Source organism: Sinocyclocheilus grahami, unplaced genomic scaffold, assembly GCF_001515645.1.
Source record: "Sinocyclocheilus grahami isolate Dianchi unplaced genomic scaffold, SAMN03320097.WGS_v1.1 scaffold163.1, whole genome shotgun sequence".
In the NCBI taxonomy this organism is placed as follows: domain Eukaryota; kingdom Metazoa; phylum Chordata; class Actinopteri; order Cypriniformes; family Cyprinidae; genus Sinocyclocheilus; species Sinocyclocheilus grahami.
The window spans coordinates 164,184-186,287 of record NW_015505342.1 but is presented as its reverse complement, the minus strand read 5'-3'; the positions used below and the strand labels follow the sequence as shown (position 1 = coordinate 186,287).

The window sequence follows — 22,104 nt, the reverse complement described above, 5'->3', positions numbered from 1 at the left end:
TTTAGTTTTATTATTAAGTTAATATTGGAAAGGGATGTGTTTCTGTATGTTTCTCTCTAGATAGAAATATAAAAGATATTTTGAAGAATTTTGGTAACCGTACAGTTGACGGTACCCATTGACTTCCATAGTATTTTTTTCCAAACCATGCAAGTCAATGGCTACCGTCAACAGTTTGGTTACAAACATTCTTCAAAATATCTTTTGTGTTCAACAAAAGAAGGAAACTCAAACAGGATTGGAACGACTTGAGGTTTAGTAAATGATGGCAGAATTTTATCCCTTTAAATTATTTGTAATTCTTTAACTACAAAGATTCAATAAAAAATAACTGAATACTTAACTACAAAATTAAGTTTAATTTTTTTTTTTTATAATTTAAAAATATATAAAACGTAAAGTTTTTGCTGTAAAATTTGACTGAATGTTATATAAAAATAGTATAAGTGAGAAAGTGAAAGTGAAAGTGACATGTGGCCAAGTATGGTGACCCATACTCGGAATTAGTGCTCTGCATTTACCCATCCAAAGTGCACACACACAGCCGTGAACACACACCCAGAGCAGTGGGCAGCCATTTATGCTGCGGCGCCCGGGGAGCAGTTGGGGGTTCGGTGCCTTGCTCAAGGGCACCTCAGTCGTGGTATTGAAGGTGGGAGAGAGCGCTTTCCATTCACTCCCTCCATCTACAATCCCTGCTGGTACGAGACTTGAACCCACAACTTTGGGTTATGAGTCCGACTCTCTAACCATTAGGCCACGACTTCCCATATATAGCATATGCATAACATAACATCAAGCGTATAGCATAACATCTCATAATTTCTTTTATTGTCAGTACTCTGGACAAACATTGTGAACACCGTTTAATTTCAAAAGCCAGCAAATCCTCATTTGATGTTTTTATCCAGTGTATGATTTCTGTACACATTTGCACATTTGTAAATATAGATGGGTCTCTTCTAGTTTTCCACTCTTTAACTTATACGATAGTTTTACGTTTGCGTTTCCGCTCTTGTCGAGATCTGTACGTTTGTATGTAAAATGATGGTCTTCAGCCAAGCTATTGTTTCATCTTGTTTCATGAGGTGCCTTCTGATGGTTACTAGAACTGTCTGGTTTGTTTTCCTTTACGAAATAGCAAGCGCTGGAGGTGAAATGCTGACTAGCTAAAAGCCGAAATAGTAGTTTAATAGCTGAAATACGAGTTGCTCAGCATTTAGCGCAAAATAGTCTTGCCAAACGTTTGGTGGTTGTTGACACGCAAAATCACACAATCAGACTAATATATGTCTAGATGACTAAAGTCACTACATTTGGTTTACAGTATGAAGGATTGCCACCGTTTTGAAAGTGTTTGTTTTCGTACAGCTTAGCTGTAGCTATTCATATTAATGACTGTCAAATGTTTTATTGAAAATATTAGTCTATTAAAAATCATGGCCAGTAATTCTTACCTACTAACTACTGCAAATATGTTGGAAATATTTTTTTTTTTTTTTTTTTTTACAATTCTGGTTTACATTGCTGTTAATAATAATTGCTTTTGTTTTGTTTTAAATTGAAAAGCATTCACATATCATTTGTAAACTGATTAACCCTGATGGGTTTGTTTTTTAAGTTGTTCTTGTGTTTTGGGGGGTGATTTACATTCGTTATGATGGATTTTAAGACATTCATGGGGGGGGGGAAAAAAACCCGGACAGTTTGGATCAGTAGGATATATCTTTATTTTTCAAATAAACTTTTTTTTTTCTGTGACAACAGACATTTCTGTGTAAATATACATGTGTACTCCACAGCAACATAGTTGTATATACATTCATGTATCACATGACATTCAGCCCAACGTAGATTTACATCGGCTTTTGTCAGCATTTGTTCTTCAAGCAATGGTGCGAATTCAGTTTTTTAATCAAATTATGGGCCCAATCTCGTTATTTTTGGGCCTCGGTTTTAAAGGAATAGTTCACCCAAACATGAGAATTTCCTGAAAATTTCAAGATGTAGATGAGTTTGTTTCTTAATCAGAACAGATTTGGAGAAATGTAGCATTGCATCACTTGCTCACCAATGGATGCTCTGCAGTGAATGGGTGCCGTCAGAATGAGAGTCCAAATAGCTGATAAAAACATCACAATAATCCACAAGTAATCCACACCACTCCAGTCCATCAGTTAATGTGAAGAGAAAAGCTGTGTGTTTGTAAAAAACTAATCCATCAAGACGTTTTCAACTTCAAACTGTTGCTTCAGGCCAATATACAAGTCCCCTCTATCCATAATATTGCTTTCTCCAGTCTCGTCTGAATCATGAGAGAAATCTGCACAGATCAAGCACTGTTTACAAACCAAAATAGTTCTAAACTAATTATTTTGGTGGATTTTGATGTGAAAAGACAGATTTGTTTTTCAGACATTAACTGATGGACTGGAGTGGTGTGGATTATTGTGATGTTTTTATCAGCTGTTTGGACTCTCATTCTGACGGCACCCATTCACTGCAGAGCATCCATTAGTGAACAAGTGATGAAATGCTAAATATCTCCAAATCATAAACAAACTCAACTACATCTTGGATGGACTGAGGGTGAGTGAATGCTCAGACATTTTTGGCTGAACTATTCCTTTAAGTGCTAATCACACGTCTACATGTGGTTTTAGCAACTGTGCAAAGAAAGTCTCATTTGCAGGGACGTGTGCTTATGTCTAGTCCCTCTGCCAAGGGCTCAAAGTACTTAACATGTCAATAAAGAACAGAGCGGGGAATTCGACCACACACCTGAAAAAACAGCATAAGTCATACACTTCTCCAAAAGCACAAACGTTGCTTTTCACCGACAATCGAACTATGAACTGCCACTGAATAGCACATACGCGGTTGGACCGGCTGTAATGTCACTGTTACGTCCATCTGCTCCACGGAGCTACAATATATTTGCTACATAAAATGCTCAGAAACTCGGCTTTTCCCAAATACACAATTAAACTGCCAAATTTCGTGGCAAAATTACAACAGTCTAAGTAATACTTTAAAACATATAACTTCACATCATGAAGGGTCAAGTTTTAAGGCTTTGTTACCGTGCGAGTAACATTTGTGTGCCATTTAATAAGTACAAGTTTCACCAAAAGCTATATGCAAGGCTAGATCAAACTATAACAAATGACCGTCACAGAGTTTTACTGTTTCAATGGAGTGCGAAAGATGAAATTACATAATTACTTTATTTAGGTCTAGCAAACGAAGCGGTTTCTAGCAATTAGTATGTTGACTTGGACTAGTGCTCTTTAAGTACTGAAAGATTCGTCATGTATTATGTTTTGAGTATGTTACAATAGTATTAGATATGAAAATGCCCCGTTTGTTGAATATTATACTTTAAAGTTCATGTAGATGATTCAATGGCACGTTTAACAAGGAAAAAAGAATCAAATTAAAATTTTAACAAGGTCCCTGTGAAGAAAACAACTTTGAGTCTTTTTATTATCTACAAAAATGTAGTTCCAGCACCCCTTCCGTTTATTTTGGCATAACTTCAATTTGTTCACTTTCAGAGTGATCTATACTTGATTTTATATGATGTTTTTGGCTTTTCCACTGTGGCATTTTATTGACATTTCTGTAATGAGAACTTGCGAAATCGAATGTTAGACAACGAATGAATTCTTGAGTCATTTTAGTCTATTTCTTCATTGTTCGTGTGAAAATTTTACAAGTTTTCACAGATGCAACAAACATTTTTACTAAAGAACTACTGAAATAAATAGAAACTTAATTTAAACAAACTAGACAAAAATGACAATCTTTAAGTTTACCTGATAAACCTCTTCCCTCTTAACCTGGACGTTTGAAAATGTTGAATATATTTGTAATAACCTGCACAAATCATACCTAAAAAAGGTCTCTCACCCATTATACAGATACCTATAAATACCAACATATAACTCAATGCAATGAAGCTGGGTTTTATATATCAGATGATATACATTCTGAGATGTGTCTTGTTTCAGCCCCATGGCTCTTTGCGATAATACACATTTTATATTTTCAATTTCAGTTGTTCCCTTTCAGATCCATATTTACAGGGGGAATTAGTGGCTGTGTTTGCCCTGAGGCAGTGTGTGTGTGTTGTGTTATGTTGTGTTGTCCTCTCAGGAGAATCTCCACAGGAGTGTTTCTGTGTGTGTTGTGTCGTCCAGAATCAGAATCGCTACTCGAAGCGCTCGTAATGTCTCGTCTGCCTGACGCGGGGCACCATGTCCTTTAACAACCTGACCGAGAAAGAGAAAGAAAGAAAAGAGTAAGTTCCTTCATTTTCACATCAGGCAAGACATTTTAACTAGCTAACTTTAGAGGTCAGAGCCGTGGCCAAGTAATTAGTGCATATGTGGCAATATTAAAAAAAATATATACTTTAAAGTTCTTGTAGACAATTAGAATGTTTTAAAAAAGGAAAAAAAGCTTTTTCACATGAGTTTTATCATCTACAAAAATGTAATTTCAACACCTATTCAATTTACAGGATTATTACAATTAAAGGGGTCATATGATGTTGCTAAAAAGAACATTATTTGGTGTAAGGAAATGTTTGTTTTAAGGTTCAAAAAACATTATTTTCCACATACTGTACATTTTTGTTTCTCCTCTATGCCCGCCTTCTGAAACGCTCGATTTTTAAAAAGCTCATCGGTCTGAAAAGCGAGGTGTGCTCTGATTGGCCAGCTATCCAGTGCATTGTGATTGGCTGAATACCTCAAGCATGTGACGGAAATGTTACACCCCTACCATACTGTGATGGAGCGATAAGACAAAAACATTAAAAAACCCATTACAAACGAGGCATTTGTTGCATCCAGTGGGGACATAATTACGGATTATAATGACTTATACTGTCTTTTTACGCGTTGCATCATGCCGTGTAAACATAAAACCATGTCTGCATTTGTGATTGGAGAAATGACAAACAACAAGCCCTACTCTACACTGCCCAAAACTCGCATTTGAATCATCAATGGCAAATTCTTTATATATATATATATATATATATATATATAAACACGTACATACAGCCGGCATTGTAGTCTACTCTACCAGGATCAGGAAACATCCTCCATAAAATGTGCTGCACACATCTGAATATCTGGAACAGTGTTGTAAATACAACTTAACCACTGATTTCTCTTTTGGAAGGCCAAACAAAGTAGTTTTGCTTTCACAACGAAACACAGCATCACACGCGGCAGCCTTGAGTGAGCAGAGGCCGGTGGGCTTGAGAACGGCGCGGCCGACAGATTCGACGAAGGAGCGTCCGGTGGGCTTGTGGCAACCACATGTGACGACCCTGGGCTGGACTCTGCTTCATCCACGGTGAAAGCCGATCCAGCGATCCACAGCGCGAAGTTGATGTATTTCCTCAGCGACCAGCACGGATCAGCTCCAGGCATGACGAAGCAGATATCGTCCTCTTGGAAAACCAAACAAAGTAGTTTCGCTTTCACAACGAAGCACACAGCGCCATGGCGGCGGTAGCAACAATACTACAGCGAGAATAAAAGTTACACCTTCTTTCTTTGCATGAACATTTGGTCGGCGTTATGCAAATCTTCCCACATAGTGAGGTAGACATGTGGGGGTGTGTTAGAACGAGCCGTTTTAGGTAGGTGTGGCTGACTCTTAACTTTTATAAAGGATATCTCTTTGGATTTGAGACTTTAGTGTTTGCAACTTTACAGATCTTCTTTATGCACCAAAAGCTTGTAACACTTCAAAGAGAAAGGAAAAATTTAAATCGCATCATATGACCCCTTTAAGTACAACTAAAACCATTAAAAAACATGTTTATTATTTGAAATATGAATAAATGTTAACTGAAATATAGTAAAATAATAAAATATAAGAACATTTTATTTCAGCTAGTTCCCAAGGCAACAATTCCCATTTTCATTTAGCTTAACATAATGTACTAAAATAACAACTAAAACTAAAACTGAAATAAAAAAATAATTAAAACTATATAGATATATTTAAAAGAAAACTGTAATTAAAAAAGACAAAAAAACTGCATAAAATTTCAAAAATTAAAATGAAAAATACAAAAATAAAAAAAACTAGAATAGTACCTCATTGATGCTAAAATAATGCTGTCAATTAATTAATTAGACTTGATATGGTATTGATCTATAGTTAATTTTCTATCATATGTTTGGCTTTTCTATTGTAGAATTTAATTTTAATTATTGTATATGTGGCAATGCATGTTCGAGTCTGGTAGGGGAAAGTTTGAATCTTGTTCCCGTCACACACAAAAAATATTTAGGCCTAAAATAAGATTTATGTATTTGAATTGCATGTAAAAATTTCCAACCATTTGAATAATACAGTTTTATCATAAACTAATAAACTCAGTGTGATAAATATTTGTCAATCAAACCAGTAAGAAGAAAAAGCCAATCTATTTGCATCTATCTATTTTAAAAATGCATTTATTCAACTTGCTTGGAGCATAAATCTAATAATTGTGAAAACAATTACGTTTATTAGTTTGTTTATATTAAATCTGAGTAATCTAAATGGATGGAAATTTTACAATTCAATTCAAACACATAAACCTTAAATTTAGGCCAATTGTTTGGACTTTACAAGTTACAATAACTATAAATAAACCACTGTGTATTTATTGGCATAGTACGGCACAATAACAAGGCTAAACTCAGCATGTGCAGCTCTGAACTTCCTAACCTCTGAAGGACGAAGCCTGTCACTTCAAACGAAATGACCTCTGCTTAACGCAACACTGTGTGCTTTTGGGAAAGAGACACAGCCGGTGAAGTTTACAGCTTATAGAATTACATTTCAGCTTAAGTTCTGTCAAGTCATTCAGCGTTCGATTAGCAGTGGGAAATCATCCAGATGACGTTTGAGCTTTGCATATGACTCCCTGAATCTTCAACGTATGTGCATGTTACATTTCTATTACAATAAGTCAAGCGCTAATTACAGTCGCTAGGCTAGTGTTATTATAATAATTACTTGAAATTATATTAGCTATTTAACCAACAAAAAAACTACATCATTAGCATCCCTTTCAGAGGCTTTAGCTAAAGCCTCCAGCATATTTACAGTTGCACCAAAGACAAACAGAGTTATGCCTGAAATCCCTCAAGAGTATACGACATTATTTAATTACTGTTTATTAAACAGCTTTGTGCTGTGCTAATGTCAGGATTATGGACTGTGTGTGTTTTGCTCCCCATGTGCTCCCCTTGACCTAGTTTTCCCTCGTGTGTTCATGCCCATATTTGGTCTTTCCTGTTCCTGTTCCCATTGTGTTTCATTGATTCCAGGTGTGTCTCATCATCCCATCATTCAGTTGATTATTTAAGAGTGTTCTGTTCCATGGTCCCTCGTCTGGTGTCTAATGTCTTCTGGTTCCCTGTGTTTGTGCTATGTGGATTCCTTTGGATTATCATTAAAGACTGTTATTTGAGTTTATTCCTACGTCTCCTCGTTCCTCACTTCACGCCATAGCAGCATTCCTGTTCCCATTGTGTTTCATTGATTCCAGGTGTGTCTCATCATCCCATCATTCAGTTGATTATTTAAGAGTGTTCTGTTCTGCTATGTGGATTCCTTTGGATTATCATTAAAGACTGTTATTTGAGTTTATTCCTACGTCTCCTCGTTCCTCACTTCACGCCATAGCAGCGTGACAGAACACCAGACCTACAAAAAGTGTATTTGCGTTGTTCCCCTCCGTTTATTTTTTGCGTTTTTACAGTGTTTTGTTTTCTGGTTTCCCTGTGCTCCCCATGGATCCCTTTGCCGCAAAGTTTACCTCCCTTGCCCGCAAGGACCTTCCCCTTTTGGAGTATGCGATTGAGTTCAGTTAGCTCGCCGTGTTAACAGCGTTCAACGATGCTGCGCTGAACTCACTGTTCCGCATCGGGGCTAACTACTACTCAACCTCCCAGACACCACCGGATGATTGCCTCCCTCCAGCTCAGTCCGGTGGGGTCTGGGAGGTCGAGTAGTAGTTATCCCCGATGCAGAACAGTGAGTTCAGCGCAGCATCGTTGAGAGTCTGGAGAGTGTCTACCTCCAATCCACTATCTCCCCGCTGCACGTAGCGCAAGCCCGAGCTCATCGTTGACGGAGAGCCTGAGCCCGTTGCGACCGACGAGCCATCGCCTAGGAGCGCGACAGAGCTGAGGATCGCCACGAAGCCAGAGCATCATGGATCGTCAGACCAGGTGTGAGAGCCGACTACAACGCCCGCCATACGGGAGAAAGCCGTGGACAGTGAGAGTGTGGAGAGGAGCTCCGATCCCTGCACCGTGGCTGAGGGTGAGCTAATTATGGATCTGGGACTGTGTACCTCCGAAGGAGATAGGGCTCCCGTTTTTGAGTTTAGCCCTTAATGCCCGGAGGCTCACAAATTCCCGCTCCTGCCTCCTCCACCGCTGTCGTCTGGCAGCCCCTCTGCTCGTCCTCAGCCCACCATCTGTACGGTGCGAGCTCGGTGGGTCTACCATCCTCCATTGTTACCGTGGCTAGAGAATCCCTGGCCTCCGCCTCCAGCCTCTGAGTCCTGGACTCCGCCTCGGCCCGTCGACCCGGTGGCTTCACCATGGCTCCTAGCTCCCTCCTCTCCGCCATGGTCCATCAGTCCACTGGCTCCGCCGTGCTCCCTCATCCTTCTTTTTTAGCTAAAATTTAAAAACGTTTTTAGCTAAACGTACAAATTGAAATTGAAACTAAAAAATGTTTTTGTTTTGTTTTTTTATAAATCTTTTTTTTTTTTAGCTAAGCTTACTAATTAAAACATGGGACACCAGAAATGTTGGTTACACTTTATTTTACAGTGCATGAACTTACAGTAACTTACCCAAGAAAGTTACTGGGCAGTATAAAGTAACTACATGGCATAAAGTTAGATTTAGGGATAGGTTCAGGGTTAGTACCTACTGCAGTTATTGTAATTGCTATAATAATTCCATAGTATGTACACATGGAACAGGACTGTAAAATAAAGTGCTACCGAAATGTTTATTTATCTTTACAGATTATAAATCATTGTATTTTGAGATGACTAGTAATTGTGTGCTAACTAGCTGGTGCAGCAGTAGTAGATGTTTGGACAGCTGATGAATTTCACACACCTGGTTTAGCTGCCGTGTGATTCGCTCATTCACGATGGGTGTGTGTTTGTGCTACTGGAACACTTGGTTTACACAGATGAGTGCAGGTTGACATTAGCGATTACTGTCAGATCGTGTGTTTGTGTGTGATATAAATGAATTCCAGGTAAACGTGTCAAAATACTTTGCACTGTTTTTAAAGTTTAACGCTTAAGTGTGTAAATAAAGATTATCGGAGTATGTTTTACAAGAAAATATTTCAGTTTTATAAATCAAAATTTCATGTTTAATTCTACTTTAATTCTAATTTCTTTGTTATTTGACAAAGTTATTTGAAACTAATTTCACCCAGAAATTAGTTTTGGCTAAACTTTTTAACTTTTTAGCCAAACATATTAATTAAACATAACGCATCCAAAAAATAAATAAATAATTTAGCTAAACTGACTAAACATGAGACATTAAAAAAAATAGTTACGCTTTCTTTTTTTTAACTAAACTTACTCATTGAACATAAGACATTTAAAAATATATATTTTAGCTTTTTTTTAAGCTAAACTTACTTATTAAACGTTCATTAGCTCAACTTTTTAACTTTATAGCAAAACTTTTTAAACATGAGATATAAAATATATATATTTTAGTTAACCTTAACCAAAACTTACTAATCAAACTAAACTTTAAAAAAAGGTTATTTTTAGCTAAAATTTGTAATTAATCATAAGACATCAAAATGCTCTTTATTAGCTCAAATTTTAACCTCTTTAGCTAAACTTACTAAACATGAGACATCCAAAATATGTTTTTAATTAAACTAAACTTCCTAATTACAGAATGTATCAGAGATGTTCTTTTCTTTAGCTAAACTTTTTTTTAACTTTTTAGCTAAACTTACAAATTAAACATGATTTCATAAACAAATTTCATATTTAATTCTACTTGCTGTATTCAATCAGAAATTACTAGTAAATTTCACAAAGAAAATCCTACAACTTATTTTTTCAGTGTGATTTTAAAGAAGTTGCAAGTTTGGTCAGTTAGAAAAGTACTAGCACACCTCTTCTCAATTAGCCACATGCTTTAATTTTAACTGTGTGTGTGTGTGTACACGTCCATCTGTGCAGATATGTCTGTCTCTGCACCCTCCATCTACTCGTCTGTCGTCTTTTCTTTTTCAGTATTTTGAATTTTCTTTTATATTACCAAATGAAAACGCCATAAAAGTAGCCTCTACTATTTTTGAGTTGTATTTTAAGTCATCTGAAGTCATAAAAACATATTTGTTGTCATTTTTGGAGCTTGGCCATCTTTCCATCTTTCAGTATATGGAAAAAAAGCACATTCTGCTAAACATCTCATGTTTCACAGAAAGGAAACTGTTTGGAACGACTTTTGTAACAAACTTAACATCTGTAATGTGATGTCTAAAGCGTTAATATTTTGAAAGTAATACTATTTTGGGGATTTGATGGAATTGGTTTATTAAGCCAAATATAATTCAGGTGTGGAATCCTGCTTCTTCCAGCTGGTCGGAAATCAAAATGGGAGGAGTTAAGGTGAAATCAGACCAGACACGTTGCCACGGCACTGTGAATAATAAAGCAGGCTGGCATATCACCACGGTAACCCGGAGGGTTTCCGGGGAAACGTACCATCGGTGATGAGAGCCCTGCTGGTGAGGACTTTCCCCAGCATGAACTTACAGACGGACAGAATGGCACACACCACTCCGCTGATAACCGAGACGCTGTACAGGAAGTCATCCTGGAGGAAGAGAAAGAGAGAGGCGTTATCATACTGAGCACAATGTGACGTTCATAGCGGGCAACTGCACTGTTTTATTCAACAGCAATTCATACTGATGATGACACGCTGTACTGGAAATCAAGGGAGTGTTTAGATTAGAACAGCAAACTCTGTGTAGTATATATACTGTATACTGTGTATTGTTTTTAAATAGGCAACTGTGAACATTTCAAATACTGTAGTAGTATGCTACACTGTTGTCACAACCTCATTACAGTGAGTTTAGTATAGTATTTTTGCATTCAAATTTGGGTAAAAATGAAAGAGAGAGGCGTTATCATACTGAGCACAATGTGACGTTCATAGCGGGCAACTGCACTGTTTTATTCAACAGCAATTCATACTGATGATGACACGCTGTACTGGAAATCAAGGGAGTGTTTAGATTAGAACAGCAAACTCTGTAGTATATATACTGTATACTGTGTATTGTTTTTAAATAGGCAACTGTGAACATTTCAAATACTGTAGTAGTATGCTACACTGTTGTCACAACCTCATTACAGTGAGTTTAGTATAGTATTTTTGCATTCAAATTTGGGTAAAAATTTAAATTTTGATCAAATAATAAGTCACGTTATATTCTAAATAACATACTACCATAATATTCTTACTATTTCTGCAGTATATAGTATGTAGGCTGTGCACTTGCTGAAGTTAACATTTTGATGTGTTCTGATACTAATGTAGCTTACTATTGTTTGAAGTGTTTAGCACTTTATAAATACAGTATACACTGCATAAATACAGTCTAGTATGCGGGTACATAGTATGTTAGTGGAATGGCATAGCTTGAAACTACGCAGTGTGCAAAATTAAGCATTTCAAACTGTAGAATATTAAATTGTTTAATCATTTAATGCATAAAAAGCACACTGTGCACTTGCTGAAGTAAACAAACCAGGTAATGAGGTTTAATGACAATGTAGCATGTACTGTTTGAAGAGTTACTGCTACATTTCTAACTGTAGAATACTAAATTGTTTTCACATGACCTCATGAAGTGTATGTACAAACATTTATACACTGCACACTTGAAATTAACATGCAAGGTAATGAGGTTTATTAACAATGAGCATACTACTGTTTGAAATGTTTCTTATTGCATAAATACAGAATGTGCTGTCTAGTATGCAGTGTGTAGTATCACTAGCAGAATGGAATATCAGCATACTATTATATTGTTTCTTGTTTTATAATGTGTGATACAGTACACAGTATGCAGCAGTAAACATTTTAAACTGTAGCATGCTAAATTATCACAATCCATACATAGAAAAAAAACACATACTGCACACTTGCTGAAGTAAACATGCACAATAATGTTTTTTGACAAACTACTGAAATTTATACCGCTGCATAATCAATGCTGTTTCAGTATCCCCTTATTTTTTTCCGAAAGTGCGGGCGCAGCCATTTGTAAATTTAAAGGGTCTGGCTTCCGGTCTCATCCGCATCCAGCTATTTTCAGCTGTACAAACCAGCTCGTTTTGCTGCTTTATATTGCGAACTGGTGTGTCTTACCATATTATTTTAATTTATTATCTTAATTATGAACACTGGTTTGTAGTGCAAACTGTTTAACCATTTACTGCATGTTGTTTTTCTTCTCTTTATTTCCCTACAGGGGCTAATGAACCAGAAGTCTCGCACATAAACAGAAAATGGTTTACTTCCACGTTGAAGAATAAGGTGGATACAGTATATACCGTGGAGTATGCAGTAAGTGGTATGCTAGCATTCTGGACATAAAGTATGTTCAGAATACAATATTATCATGTAGCAGAAGTGTTTCAATTAGTAGCATACTAAATTGTTGTCACATGACATCAAGTGAAACATGCACTTAATGATGTATGCTACTAATTGAAACACATCGGCTGCATGCTAGTATTCTATTCTGAACATACTTTGATATCACTTATGAATAAAACATTTGCATACTGCACACTTGCTGAAGTAAACATGCACAGTAATTAATTTTTTGACAATAATGTAGCATACTACTGTGCTTTATGCAGTTAGTAGTATGCTAGTATTCCAAACATAGCCAAAGTTATGGGCTCTATTCAGAATAGAATACTAGCATACTGTTTCCTAATTAAAAAAACAATAGTTTCAGTATGCAACAGTAAAGCTCAAACAGGTGCATACTAAATAATCATATTCTTCTATGCATAAAAAATGACACTACGATATTATTGTACTTATTCCTATTAAAAAAGTGAGTATGCAACATTAAACATTTCAAACAGTAGCATACTAAATTGTCACATGACCTCATTAAGTTCGTGTTTCCAGGTATGCATGCGAAAATGTGCATACTTCACACTGGCTGAAGTAAAAGTAATGTAGCATACTAATATTTGAAATGTCTGTTGCTGTGTAATACATACTATTTCAGTATATACTGTGCAATATGTACAGTAGATAGCTAATATTTCAAAGACCGCCAAAGTTAGGCTATGTTCTGAATGGAGTACTACCATACTGTTTCCTATTTATAAAAAAAGTATGCAGTATGCAATAATCATTTCAAACAGTAGCATACTAAATTGTCAAATGGCTCATTGCAGTCATGTTACAAGTGCATGTTTACAGCTATCCTATGCATACAAAACTTTTCATAATGCACACTTGCTGAAGTAAACATGCAAAGTAATGAGGTCTTTTAATGATAATGTAATATACTATTGTTTTAAATGTCGCTGCATAATACATACTATTTCAGTATACAGTGTATACTGCTCAGTATGCAGTAAATAGTATGCTAGTATTCTGAACCAGTCCAAACCTGGGTATTCCACACATGTAAGTATATGCATAATGCAAATCTAGTATGTGAAGTAACTATGGATATGTTAAAAAGAAAGCAATATGAATGGAAATAAGGAGTGCAGAGGTGAAAGAGACAATGGAAGGATGCAAAAAAAAAAAAGATGAATAGAGTGGCGAGTTGCCTTCTCAGCCCGAGCAGAATCATTAAAATTGCACGCTGGCCTTGCAGATGTGAAAAAAAACAACGCTGCAAGGTTCCCAGCATCAAAAATAACGTCCAACACAAACACACACACACACACACAGACAGACACAAAAGGACAGTCAATGCATCATCTGTTCCCTCCACATAAAACGCTATGATGGAACTTCTGGTGAGAGAAACTCATCAATATTGATGTCAGGCAGGTGAAGAAAGCAGAAAACAATGAGGTTTGTGTCTCGCGGATAGTGCCGAACAACGCTAACCCTCCCTGAAGAGTTAAAAACAACCTCATGCCCTCGCATTTATCACAAACGCTGTCTGCCTGCCCGCAAACATCCCACAACGTCTCTCAGAAACATCTCTGATCATCCATCTCATCTCTGCCAGGAATCAGACGGGGAATTGGTAGCAGTTGCACTATCATAATTTTTTATGGTTGTGTGTCTTGTGTGTAGTTTCAATCACAGGACCATAAAATTATGTAAACATCATTATTTAGGGCTGTATTTTTTGTGTAATTTAGTCACTTAACTGATTTTGTTTTAATCTAGTAGGTTTATGACAGGAAGTGCAAATGGCGCAGATGGGACTATTCAGTGGAAGATTGTTGTATTGATTTTATAGCACCTGAAAACCAGTCGATCTTTCTCAGAAATGCACACATGGGATTGCGAAATGGGGCAGTCCATTTCAAACACCTTGTTCAGAACATCCTATTAACATTTCATTAGAGAGCGAAAGAGCATGAGAGAGAGAGTATGTGAGAAAAAAGAAGAGAGAGAAAAGAAGGAGGGAAGTGTTTCTGACATCAGCAGCAGATGAAGGGAGGGAGAAATATTGGATCTATTTTTAGGTGGAGCTTGTATGCGCCAAAACCCAGCTTTACACGCTGAGACAGGAACAGGAATCCTCCAGAGAGAAGCCAGAGTCCTGATTAAAACATCAGCACAGACTCTCTCTCTCTCTATGTCTCCTATCTGGTTATCGTCTTCTCAATTACACCCTAATTTTGTTTGCTAAGCTTTTAAAAATAAAGGTTCTAAAAAGGTTTACAGTCTCATGCCTTATGAGAAAATTACATGATAAAACCTATTTAGTTCTCAGTACGTCATAATAGAACCTTTTTTTTTAAATTTCCCATTATGTCATCATAGAACTTTTTTAAGTGTTCGTTATGTCATCGTAGAAACGTTTTAATTTTAGGTAATCAGAAGCTTTTTTTAGTTTTTGTTATGTCATCATATAAGCTTTTTTAAGTTCTTAGGTCATCATAGAACCTTTTTTAGTTTTCGCTGTGTCATCGTAGAAGCTTTTAATTCTTGGTCTTGGTAGAATTTTTTTTACTTTTCATAATTTGCCATTGTAGAAACTTTTTTAATTTTAGGTCATCATTAAACCTTTTTCAGTTCTCGTTATATCAGAGATACCTTTTATCTATTATATCATCATAGAAACTTTTCATTCTTATGTCATCGTAGAACCTTTTTTAGTTTTCGTTATGTCATCATAGAGCATTTTTTTAGTTTTCGTTATGTCATCATAGAAACGTTTTTAGTTCTTAGGTCATCATAGAACATTTTTTAGTTTTCATTATGTCATCGTAGAACATTTTTTAGTTTTCGTTATGTCATCATAGAAACGTTTTTAGTTCTTAGGTCATCATAGAAACGTTTTTAGTTCTTAGGTCATCATAGAACATTTTTTAGTTTTCATTATGTCATCGTAGAACATTTTTTAGTTTTCGTTATGTCATCATAGAAACGTTTTTAGTTCTTAGGTCATCATAGAACATTTTTTAGTTTTCGTTGTCATCATAGAAACTTTTTTAATTTGAGGTTATTGTAGAACATTTTTTTAGTTTCCGTTATGTCATCATAGAACATTTTTTAGTTTTAAGGTCATCATAGACATTTTTTTTAGTTTTCATTATGTCATCAGAGATACCTTTCAGCTATATCATCGTAGAAACTTTTAATTCTTATGTCATCGTAGAAACTTTTTTAGTTGTCAATATGTTATTGTAGAACTTTTTTGAGTTTTCGTTGTCATCTTAGGATCTTTTTTTTTTATATAATAGCACTGGTTCTTTAGAGCATCTATGTACTGATGTTTCTAGAACCCAAGAGGGGTTCATTTGTAAAACAAGTAGCAAGACTTGACACAAAGTTCATAATGTGATTGCTTTGATTGGTTCTTGATTGAAAAGAGGATTATTTCCTTTCCTTCAAGTAATGTACAGTAGCAGTAGTCGTTACACCACAGAGGCAGTACCAGACCAAGGCTTTCAGTGTCTTGTTTCATAACAGGAAGACGGATGGAGAGCTAGATTGAGAGAGAGAGTGAGTGATAGTAGAGTGGTACTGAAGAACTGGTTTAGGGGAAACTATTTCCCCTCTTCATGTTGCCTGGCAACAGTGATATCAGACTATTCTAATCTCGTCCGTGACTTCACACCTTGTCTCCGTCGTGTTCATTCAGCTTTACACTTCTGCTGTTTAGCAGGCGCCGTTAGTTCCAGCCGAGGGAGAACTCACACAACCGACGACATGAAAAGATAGTGTTGTGTTTGTGTGTGGCATCCTTCACCTGACAGACTCTTGAATGGAGTTTACAGTCAATAAAATGCCAGCGGGGAAATAAGATATGAGAGTACGGAAGCTTAGAGCAAATAAACACGGAAATATATTTAGAAAATGACAGAATCAAATCAGCTTAGAAAATAACAGTTGTTTGCGACAATCAATCAGTGAATCAGGTGAAAAGCCAAGAACAATCAATCAACTAGCCAATTAATGAATCAGTGAGTGAATATACAAACAAACGAATGAATGAATCAACCATTGGAAAAAATCAATCAACCAATTCAATGAATAAATTAGTGAGAGAATAAAGAATAAACAAACAAATCAATGAATCAACCACAATCAATCAACCAATCCAATAAATAAATCAGTGAGTAAATGAACAAAAATACAAATGAATCAATCAACCACTGGATCAATCAGTCACTAATCAAACGAGTCGGTGAGTTAATAAAAATAAAATAAAATAAAAAATAGGAATGAATCAAGTACTGGATCAATGAGTCACCAATCAAACGAATGAATCAGTGAGTAAATGAACAAACAAACAAACAAATGAATCAACAACAGGTAACAACCAACCAATGCAAAGAAGAAATCAGTGAGTGAATGAACAAACCAAATGAATCAAACAACCACTGGAACTATCAATCAACCAATCCAATGAATGAATCAGTAAGTGAATGAACAAACAAATGAATCAACCACTGAAATAATCAATCAACCAATGCAATGAATAGATCAATGAGTCAGTGAATTAACAAATGAATCAACCAACCAAATGAGATGCTGAATTATGTGTTAGCTGTTTTCTTACCACTTCTGGTTGCAGTTTTGTGGCGAGATCATGGATCGCTTTCACCAGGATAGTGATGGCCGACAAGATGAACACGACTCCGAGGATGGCACACGCACTGGAAAACACACAAGGTACATTGAGTAAACCACAACATCAATCCAACTGACGCTTTATTGAGTTCACGGTCTCCTGTGTCTGAGTCACTTAATAAAACACAACTCTGAAGCTTCTGCTTGCTTTAGTATCTCGTTCTTATTAGGCCTGTCAAGCCCTGTGTTTATAAATGAAGGCGGCGGGGGCTGTAGTTGTCTAATCAAGCCTGGTTAATAGGCGCAGACATCTGTTCCACTATTTACTCTGCCGCAGGGTTAGGCCTAGTTGGGGTGAAATATGGTGAAGTTTTAGGGCCTTTCTGCTCTATTTCTTACATAGGGATCATAACGGGTTTAGCAAGCTTAGTCCGTTAAGTCTGTGTTTTGGTTAGTGATTAATTAATCAAACCAAACAAACACACCCAGCTAGATACAGTCTCGGGAGATCAAATTAAAATGAAATTAAGAAATGCAGATTAATTTAATCTAGTTTATCTCATAAAATCAGGCCACGGAGGAACCCCGCTGATGCTGGTGAGATGTTTGTTTGATGGGTTTGATCATGTCTGGTTTGATAGTCCATTCAATTTAATATTTAGTGTGTTAGAAATATTTTTATCAATACAAACATACATTAAAAATTATATCTACAGTATTTTCAATCTGAAAAGTTGTGATCATTTCAAACTTGCTTTTAATTAGAAAGTTAACAAAACATATTTATTCTTTGAAGTTCTGATTGACAATCAAAATGCTATTTGCAAGCTAATTTGTGTGTGTGAGCTAACCTTACTAACCACTTAGCAACTTCCTAGGAACTACTCAGAACACCCCAATAATGCCCTATTGACTACACAGAGCACACTGACATCCACCTAGCAACCACCTAGCTATGCCCTAGAAACCATGCAGGACACACTAGCAACCACTCAAAACACCCTAGCAACACTAGCTATCTACTGTAGCAATGCCCTAGAAAAAAAAAAAAAAGTCAAGTGAGTGACCCATACTCGGCATTTGTGCTCTGCGTTTAACCCATCCGAGTGTACACACACACAGAGCAGTGGACAGCCTCGAACCTGCGAACTGAGACCCGAACCCGCAACGTTTGGGTTACAAGTCCAACTCTCTAACCATTGGGCCACGACTGCCCCATGCAAAACACAATAGCATCACCCTAGCAACCACCTACTGTAGCAATGCCCTAGAAACCACTCAGAACATAATAGTATCACCCTAGCAACCACCTACTGTGGCAATGCCCTAGCAACCAGTCAGAACACTTTAGTAACCACATATAGCCACTTTATAGGAATCACTCAGCACAAACTAACAACCACCCAGCGAAATCTCGCGTAGCATCGCACTGATTTTTGCACTCACATTTTCTTTAAAGGGGTGGTTGATTGCGATTTCACTTTTTTAACGTTAGTAAGTGTGTAATGTTGCTGTTTGAGCATAAACAATATCTGTAAAGTTAGGAAGCTGAAAGTTCAACGCAAACGGAGATATCGTCTTTTAAAATTCTGGCGGTTTAATGCCTACAAAAACGGCTGGTAGAGACTACAACGAGTTACTTCCCGGGTTTGTGACATCACAAACCCAGATAAACCCCGCCCTCGGGAAAAGGCAGCAAAGGGGGCGAGGCCATGCTGCGCTGCTTTAGAGAAGAGGAAGAGAAAACTAGAGGTGCACGTAAAAATCTGTTCATATATGAATCGCGATTATGTCTTCTAACGATTCTAGTGGATTCACAAGTTTCAAAATCAATGTTCTAAAGCAGCGGTTCTTAATACTGTTCCTCGCGTTCCCCTGCTCTACACACGCTCTGCATCTCTCTCTCTCTCTCTCTCTCTCTCTCTCTCTCATTCAGCTCAGCTCCAACAATGAACTGTTACAATTATACACTTATTTTCACATAGCTATGAGAAGCGTTAAACATGGACGCGCGTGCAGTTGCCGTACTGTATTAAAGCTTTAATCAGGATAAAACCGTATATTAAAAGCTAACATAAGCAGTAGCATTTACAAATAACAGCATATCTAAAAGTATGAGACAACAACAAACAAAAAACATAGGCCTACCATTAAAAGCCGTGCTTGCACAGGTTCTGCACGATCCTCTTCAATAATATCCTCTGCTTCTCAATCGAGCTCAAACTGATAAGCCATATTAACGACGCCGTTGTTTACAATACAACCGGAGCACATGCCGCCGCTGAGGTGAGGGGCGGGACGTTTAGACACGCACTAGAGGTGGTTTAGCCAATCACAACACACTGGGCTAGCTAACCAATCAGAGCCCATCGCCTATTTCTGAGGGCAGGGCTTCTTAAAAACAGGAAAAGATCAGCCCGTTTCTCAGAGAAGGCACAGAGCGTTGTGGAATAAAGGTTAATTTTTTTTTAACTAAGCATTAACACGTTAGACTGCACCCCATAAACACAATCAAGCCTAGAAAAAAACCAGTTAACCACCCCTTTAAAAACTGCAGTGGTAAATCATTATTCTCAAATGGTTTTACTCTTTATGAGTCTGGAGTCCAGTGGATATTTCATCTTGCTAATGCAGCCCACGTTATGATGTAATCTGTCTCCACGGCGATCCACATCCCGGCAGATTCCCCCAGAGACCCATGGCTTCATGGCACATTACAAACGGAGTCATTAATGTGTGTGTCTGCACTGTACTATCTTGTCGGCTGATGCAACCACACTTCTGCCTTTGTCCTGTGTCTCTCTTTCTCTGCTTCCTGTTCTTTCTTTCCGTTCACAAAGCCCTACCGCCCTTTTGCCATCTCTATTCTGTCCTTCAGCCGATAAGGGATACTGAACACAGAAAGAGACTGTCTAAAGACCCTCTTTAGACATGAAACCCAGAGCGGGGCCACTTCCTGTGGGACCGGAGAGTCTGTCTGCCTGGCCTCCATCCATCAAAGCTGGTGGTCTTTAGAAAACGTTAACCTGCTTTAACCTGCTTAGGTAAATTAAGCTAATTTTGTCTTAAAGATACAGCACATCTGAAAACATGATCATTTTAACGACCACTATTTGGTTAGATAATTAGTTGTGCTTCTCGTTTGACCACAAAACGCCCACTAATGTTCTCCTTCAGCATGTCAAAATCTCAACATCGTTACCTTGAAAGATCAGTCTAACCTTCTGCACTCCTTGTTGCCCAGAAACGATGTCTAATTGGCTACTGACACTACTCAGAATCCCCCGCAGAGCACAAACTATACCACGTCCCCCATGTTTGCTTTAATAGAGGAAGGATCACATGTACTCACATGTATTCTCTGTGTGCTGAATGGACAGCCGCCGCATTACTGTATCGCCAAATCACGATTATGGAGGACAGGACATCCAGAATGGCATCAAACTGCAAACAAATGAACCACACTGATGAAGTGAAGCATTAAAGCATTAAAGACTGTGAAATAATGACCATTTAATGATATGATGTGTTCACATACTTACAGCAAACCCAAACGCTGATGCACTATGCCGCATTATAGAAACAGCTACAAAAGAAGAGGAAAAGTTAGTTCAAATGAAAATGATTTAAACTTAAAAATTTTTTTATTTTATTTTAAATGAATTAATAAATTTTACCATTTTAAAAAATAGTTAATTAGTTGGACAAACTTTAATTGTCAAGTGTTTAAATAATTAATTTTTTACCTTTAAAACGGTTCATTAGTTGGAAAAATGTTAAATGTGTGTTTTTTTTATTATTATCTTTTTTTTATAATAAATACATACAAAAATAAAAAGAGAGTTCATAAGTTGGAAAAACTGTAAATGTGAAGCGTTTAATTTTACAAAATATTGTTTTTAATTAATTCATTAATTAACTATAAAAAAATTAATAAATAAACTATCTTTTAAATTAAATCATTAATTTAGTTTAATTAATTTAGATAATTAAGTTTAATTAAATTAAATAATTAATTAAGTTTATTAGTTGAACAAACTTTAAATGTGAAGTGTTTAATTTTTTTTAAATATTGTTATATTTAAACAAACAAACAAATACATACAGATGATTTTTAAATGTGGAGTGTTTTTAAAATATTTTAAAATAAATTAATAAATTTTACTATTAAAAGTCCATTAGTTAAACAGATAATCCCTTTAACAATATGCTATGCCGGTAATGGAAATGTTATGAATTAATGTGAATTTCAATTCCTTTACTTTTCACAGCTTGTTTGCAGTCACCATCCACTCCGGCATTCAGGAAGAATATAGTGTTAATATTGATTTTGATACTGTAAGTGTTTGTCTCAAATACATATCTAAACATTATGCATTCCCCTGCTGTAAAACTGTGTGTTTGAATGATTGCCAGCAAGTAAAGTGGCCTGGATCAGATTTCATCTCTTCCCACTGTGATGTCAGCACATTGTGTGGAGCTGAGCTACCCAAACGGCAGTGTGGCTTGTGTCCAGTTATCGACTTTATATTGACCTCTAATGCATCTGAATCCTCTAACCTGAGACTGGATGAGTGATCCGAGATATTCCACCCACCTCTACAGGGTCAGCCAAACTCTCAAAAGTACCCAGGTCTGTGTTTCAGGACAGTAACTTATGCATCTATTTTCCTTGTGCAATTGATTGTACAGTACAGCAATACAGAAAACACTACACAGTATGGTAAAGAATAAGAATTTAGAGTGAAATATGGTACAGTATACA

At 36.7% G+C, this 22,104-nt stretch overlaps 1 protein-coding gene across 1 annotated transcript; it reads right to left on the bottom strand.

Annotated features, from left to right (window-relative positions):
- Positions 1-10,638: 10,638 nt before the first annotated feature.
- On the bottom strand, positions 10,639-21,101 carry LOC107593077 (transmembrane protein 163-like). Its single transcript, XM_016282659.1, has 6 exons — positions 21,086-21,101; positions 20,882-20,925; positions 20,692-20,783; positions 17,329-17,425; positions 10,793-10,904; positions 10,639-10,727 (listed from the first exon to the last, which is right to left on the bottom strand). The coding sequence occupies exons 1-6, from the start codon at positions 21,099-21,101 to the stop codon at positions 10,639-10,641; spliced, it is 450 nt and encodes a 149-aa protein (XP_016138145.1).
- Positions 21,102-22,104: the final 1,003 nt, after the last annotated feature.

Coding starts and splice junctions, on each gene's coding strand:
- LOC107593077 (XM_016282659.1), bottom strand. Junction 10,905..17,328: donor CAAAACTGCAACCAGAAGTG/GTAAGAAAACAG, acceptor CTCTTCCTCCAG/GATGACTTCCTGTACAGCGT. Junction 10,728..10,792: donor CAGGGCTCTCATCACCGATG/GTACGTTTCCCC, acceptor TATTATTCACAG/TGCCGTGGCAACGTGTCTGG.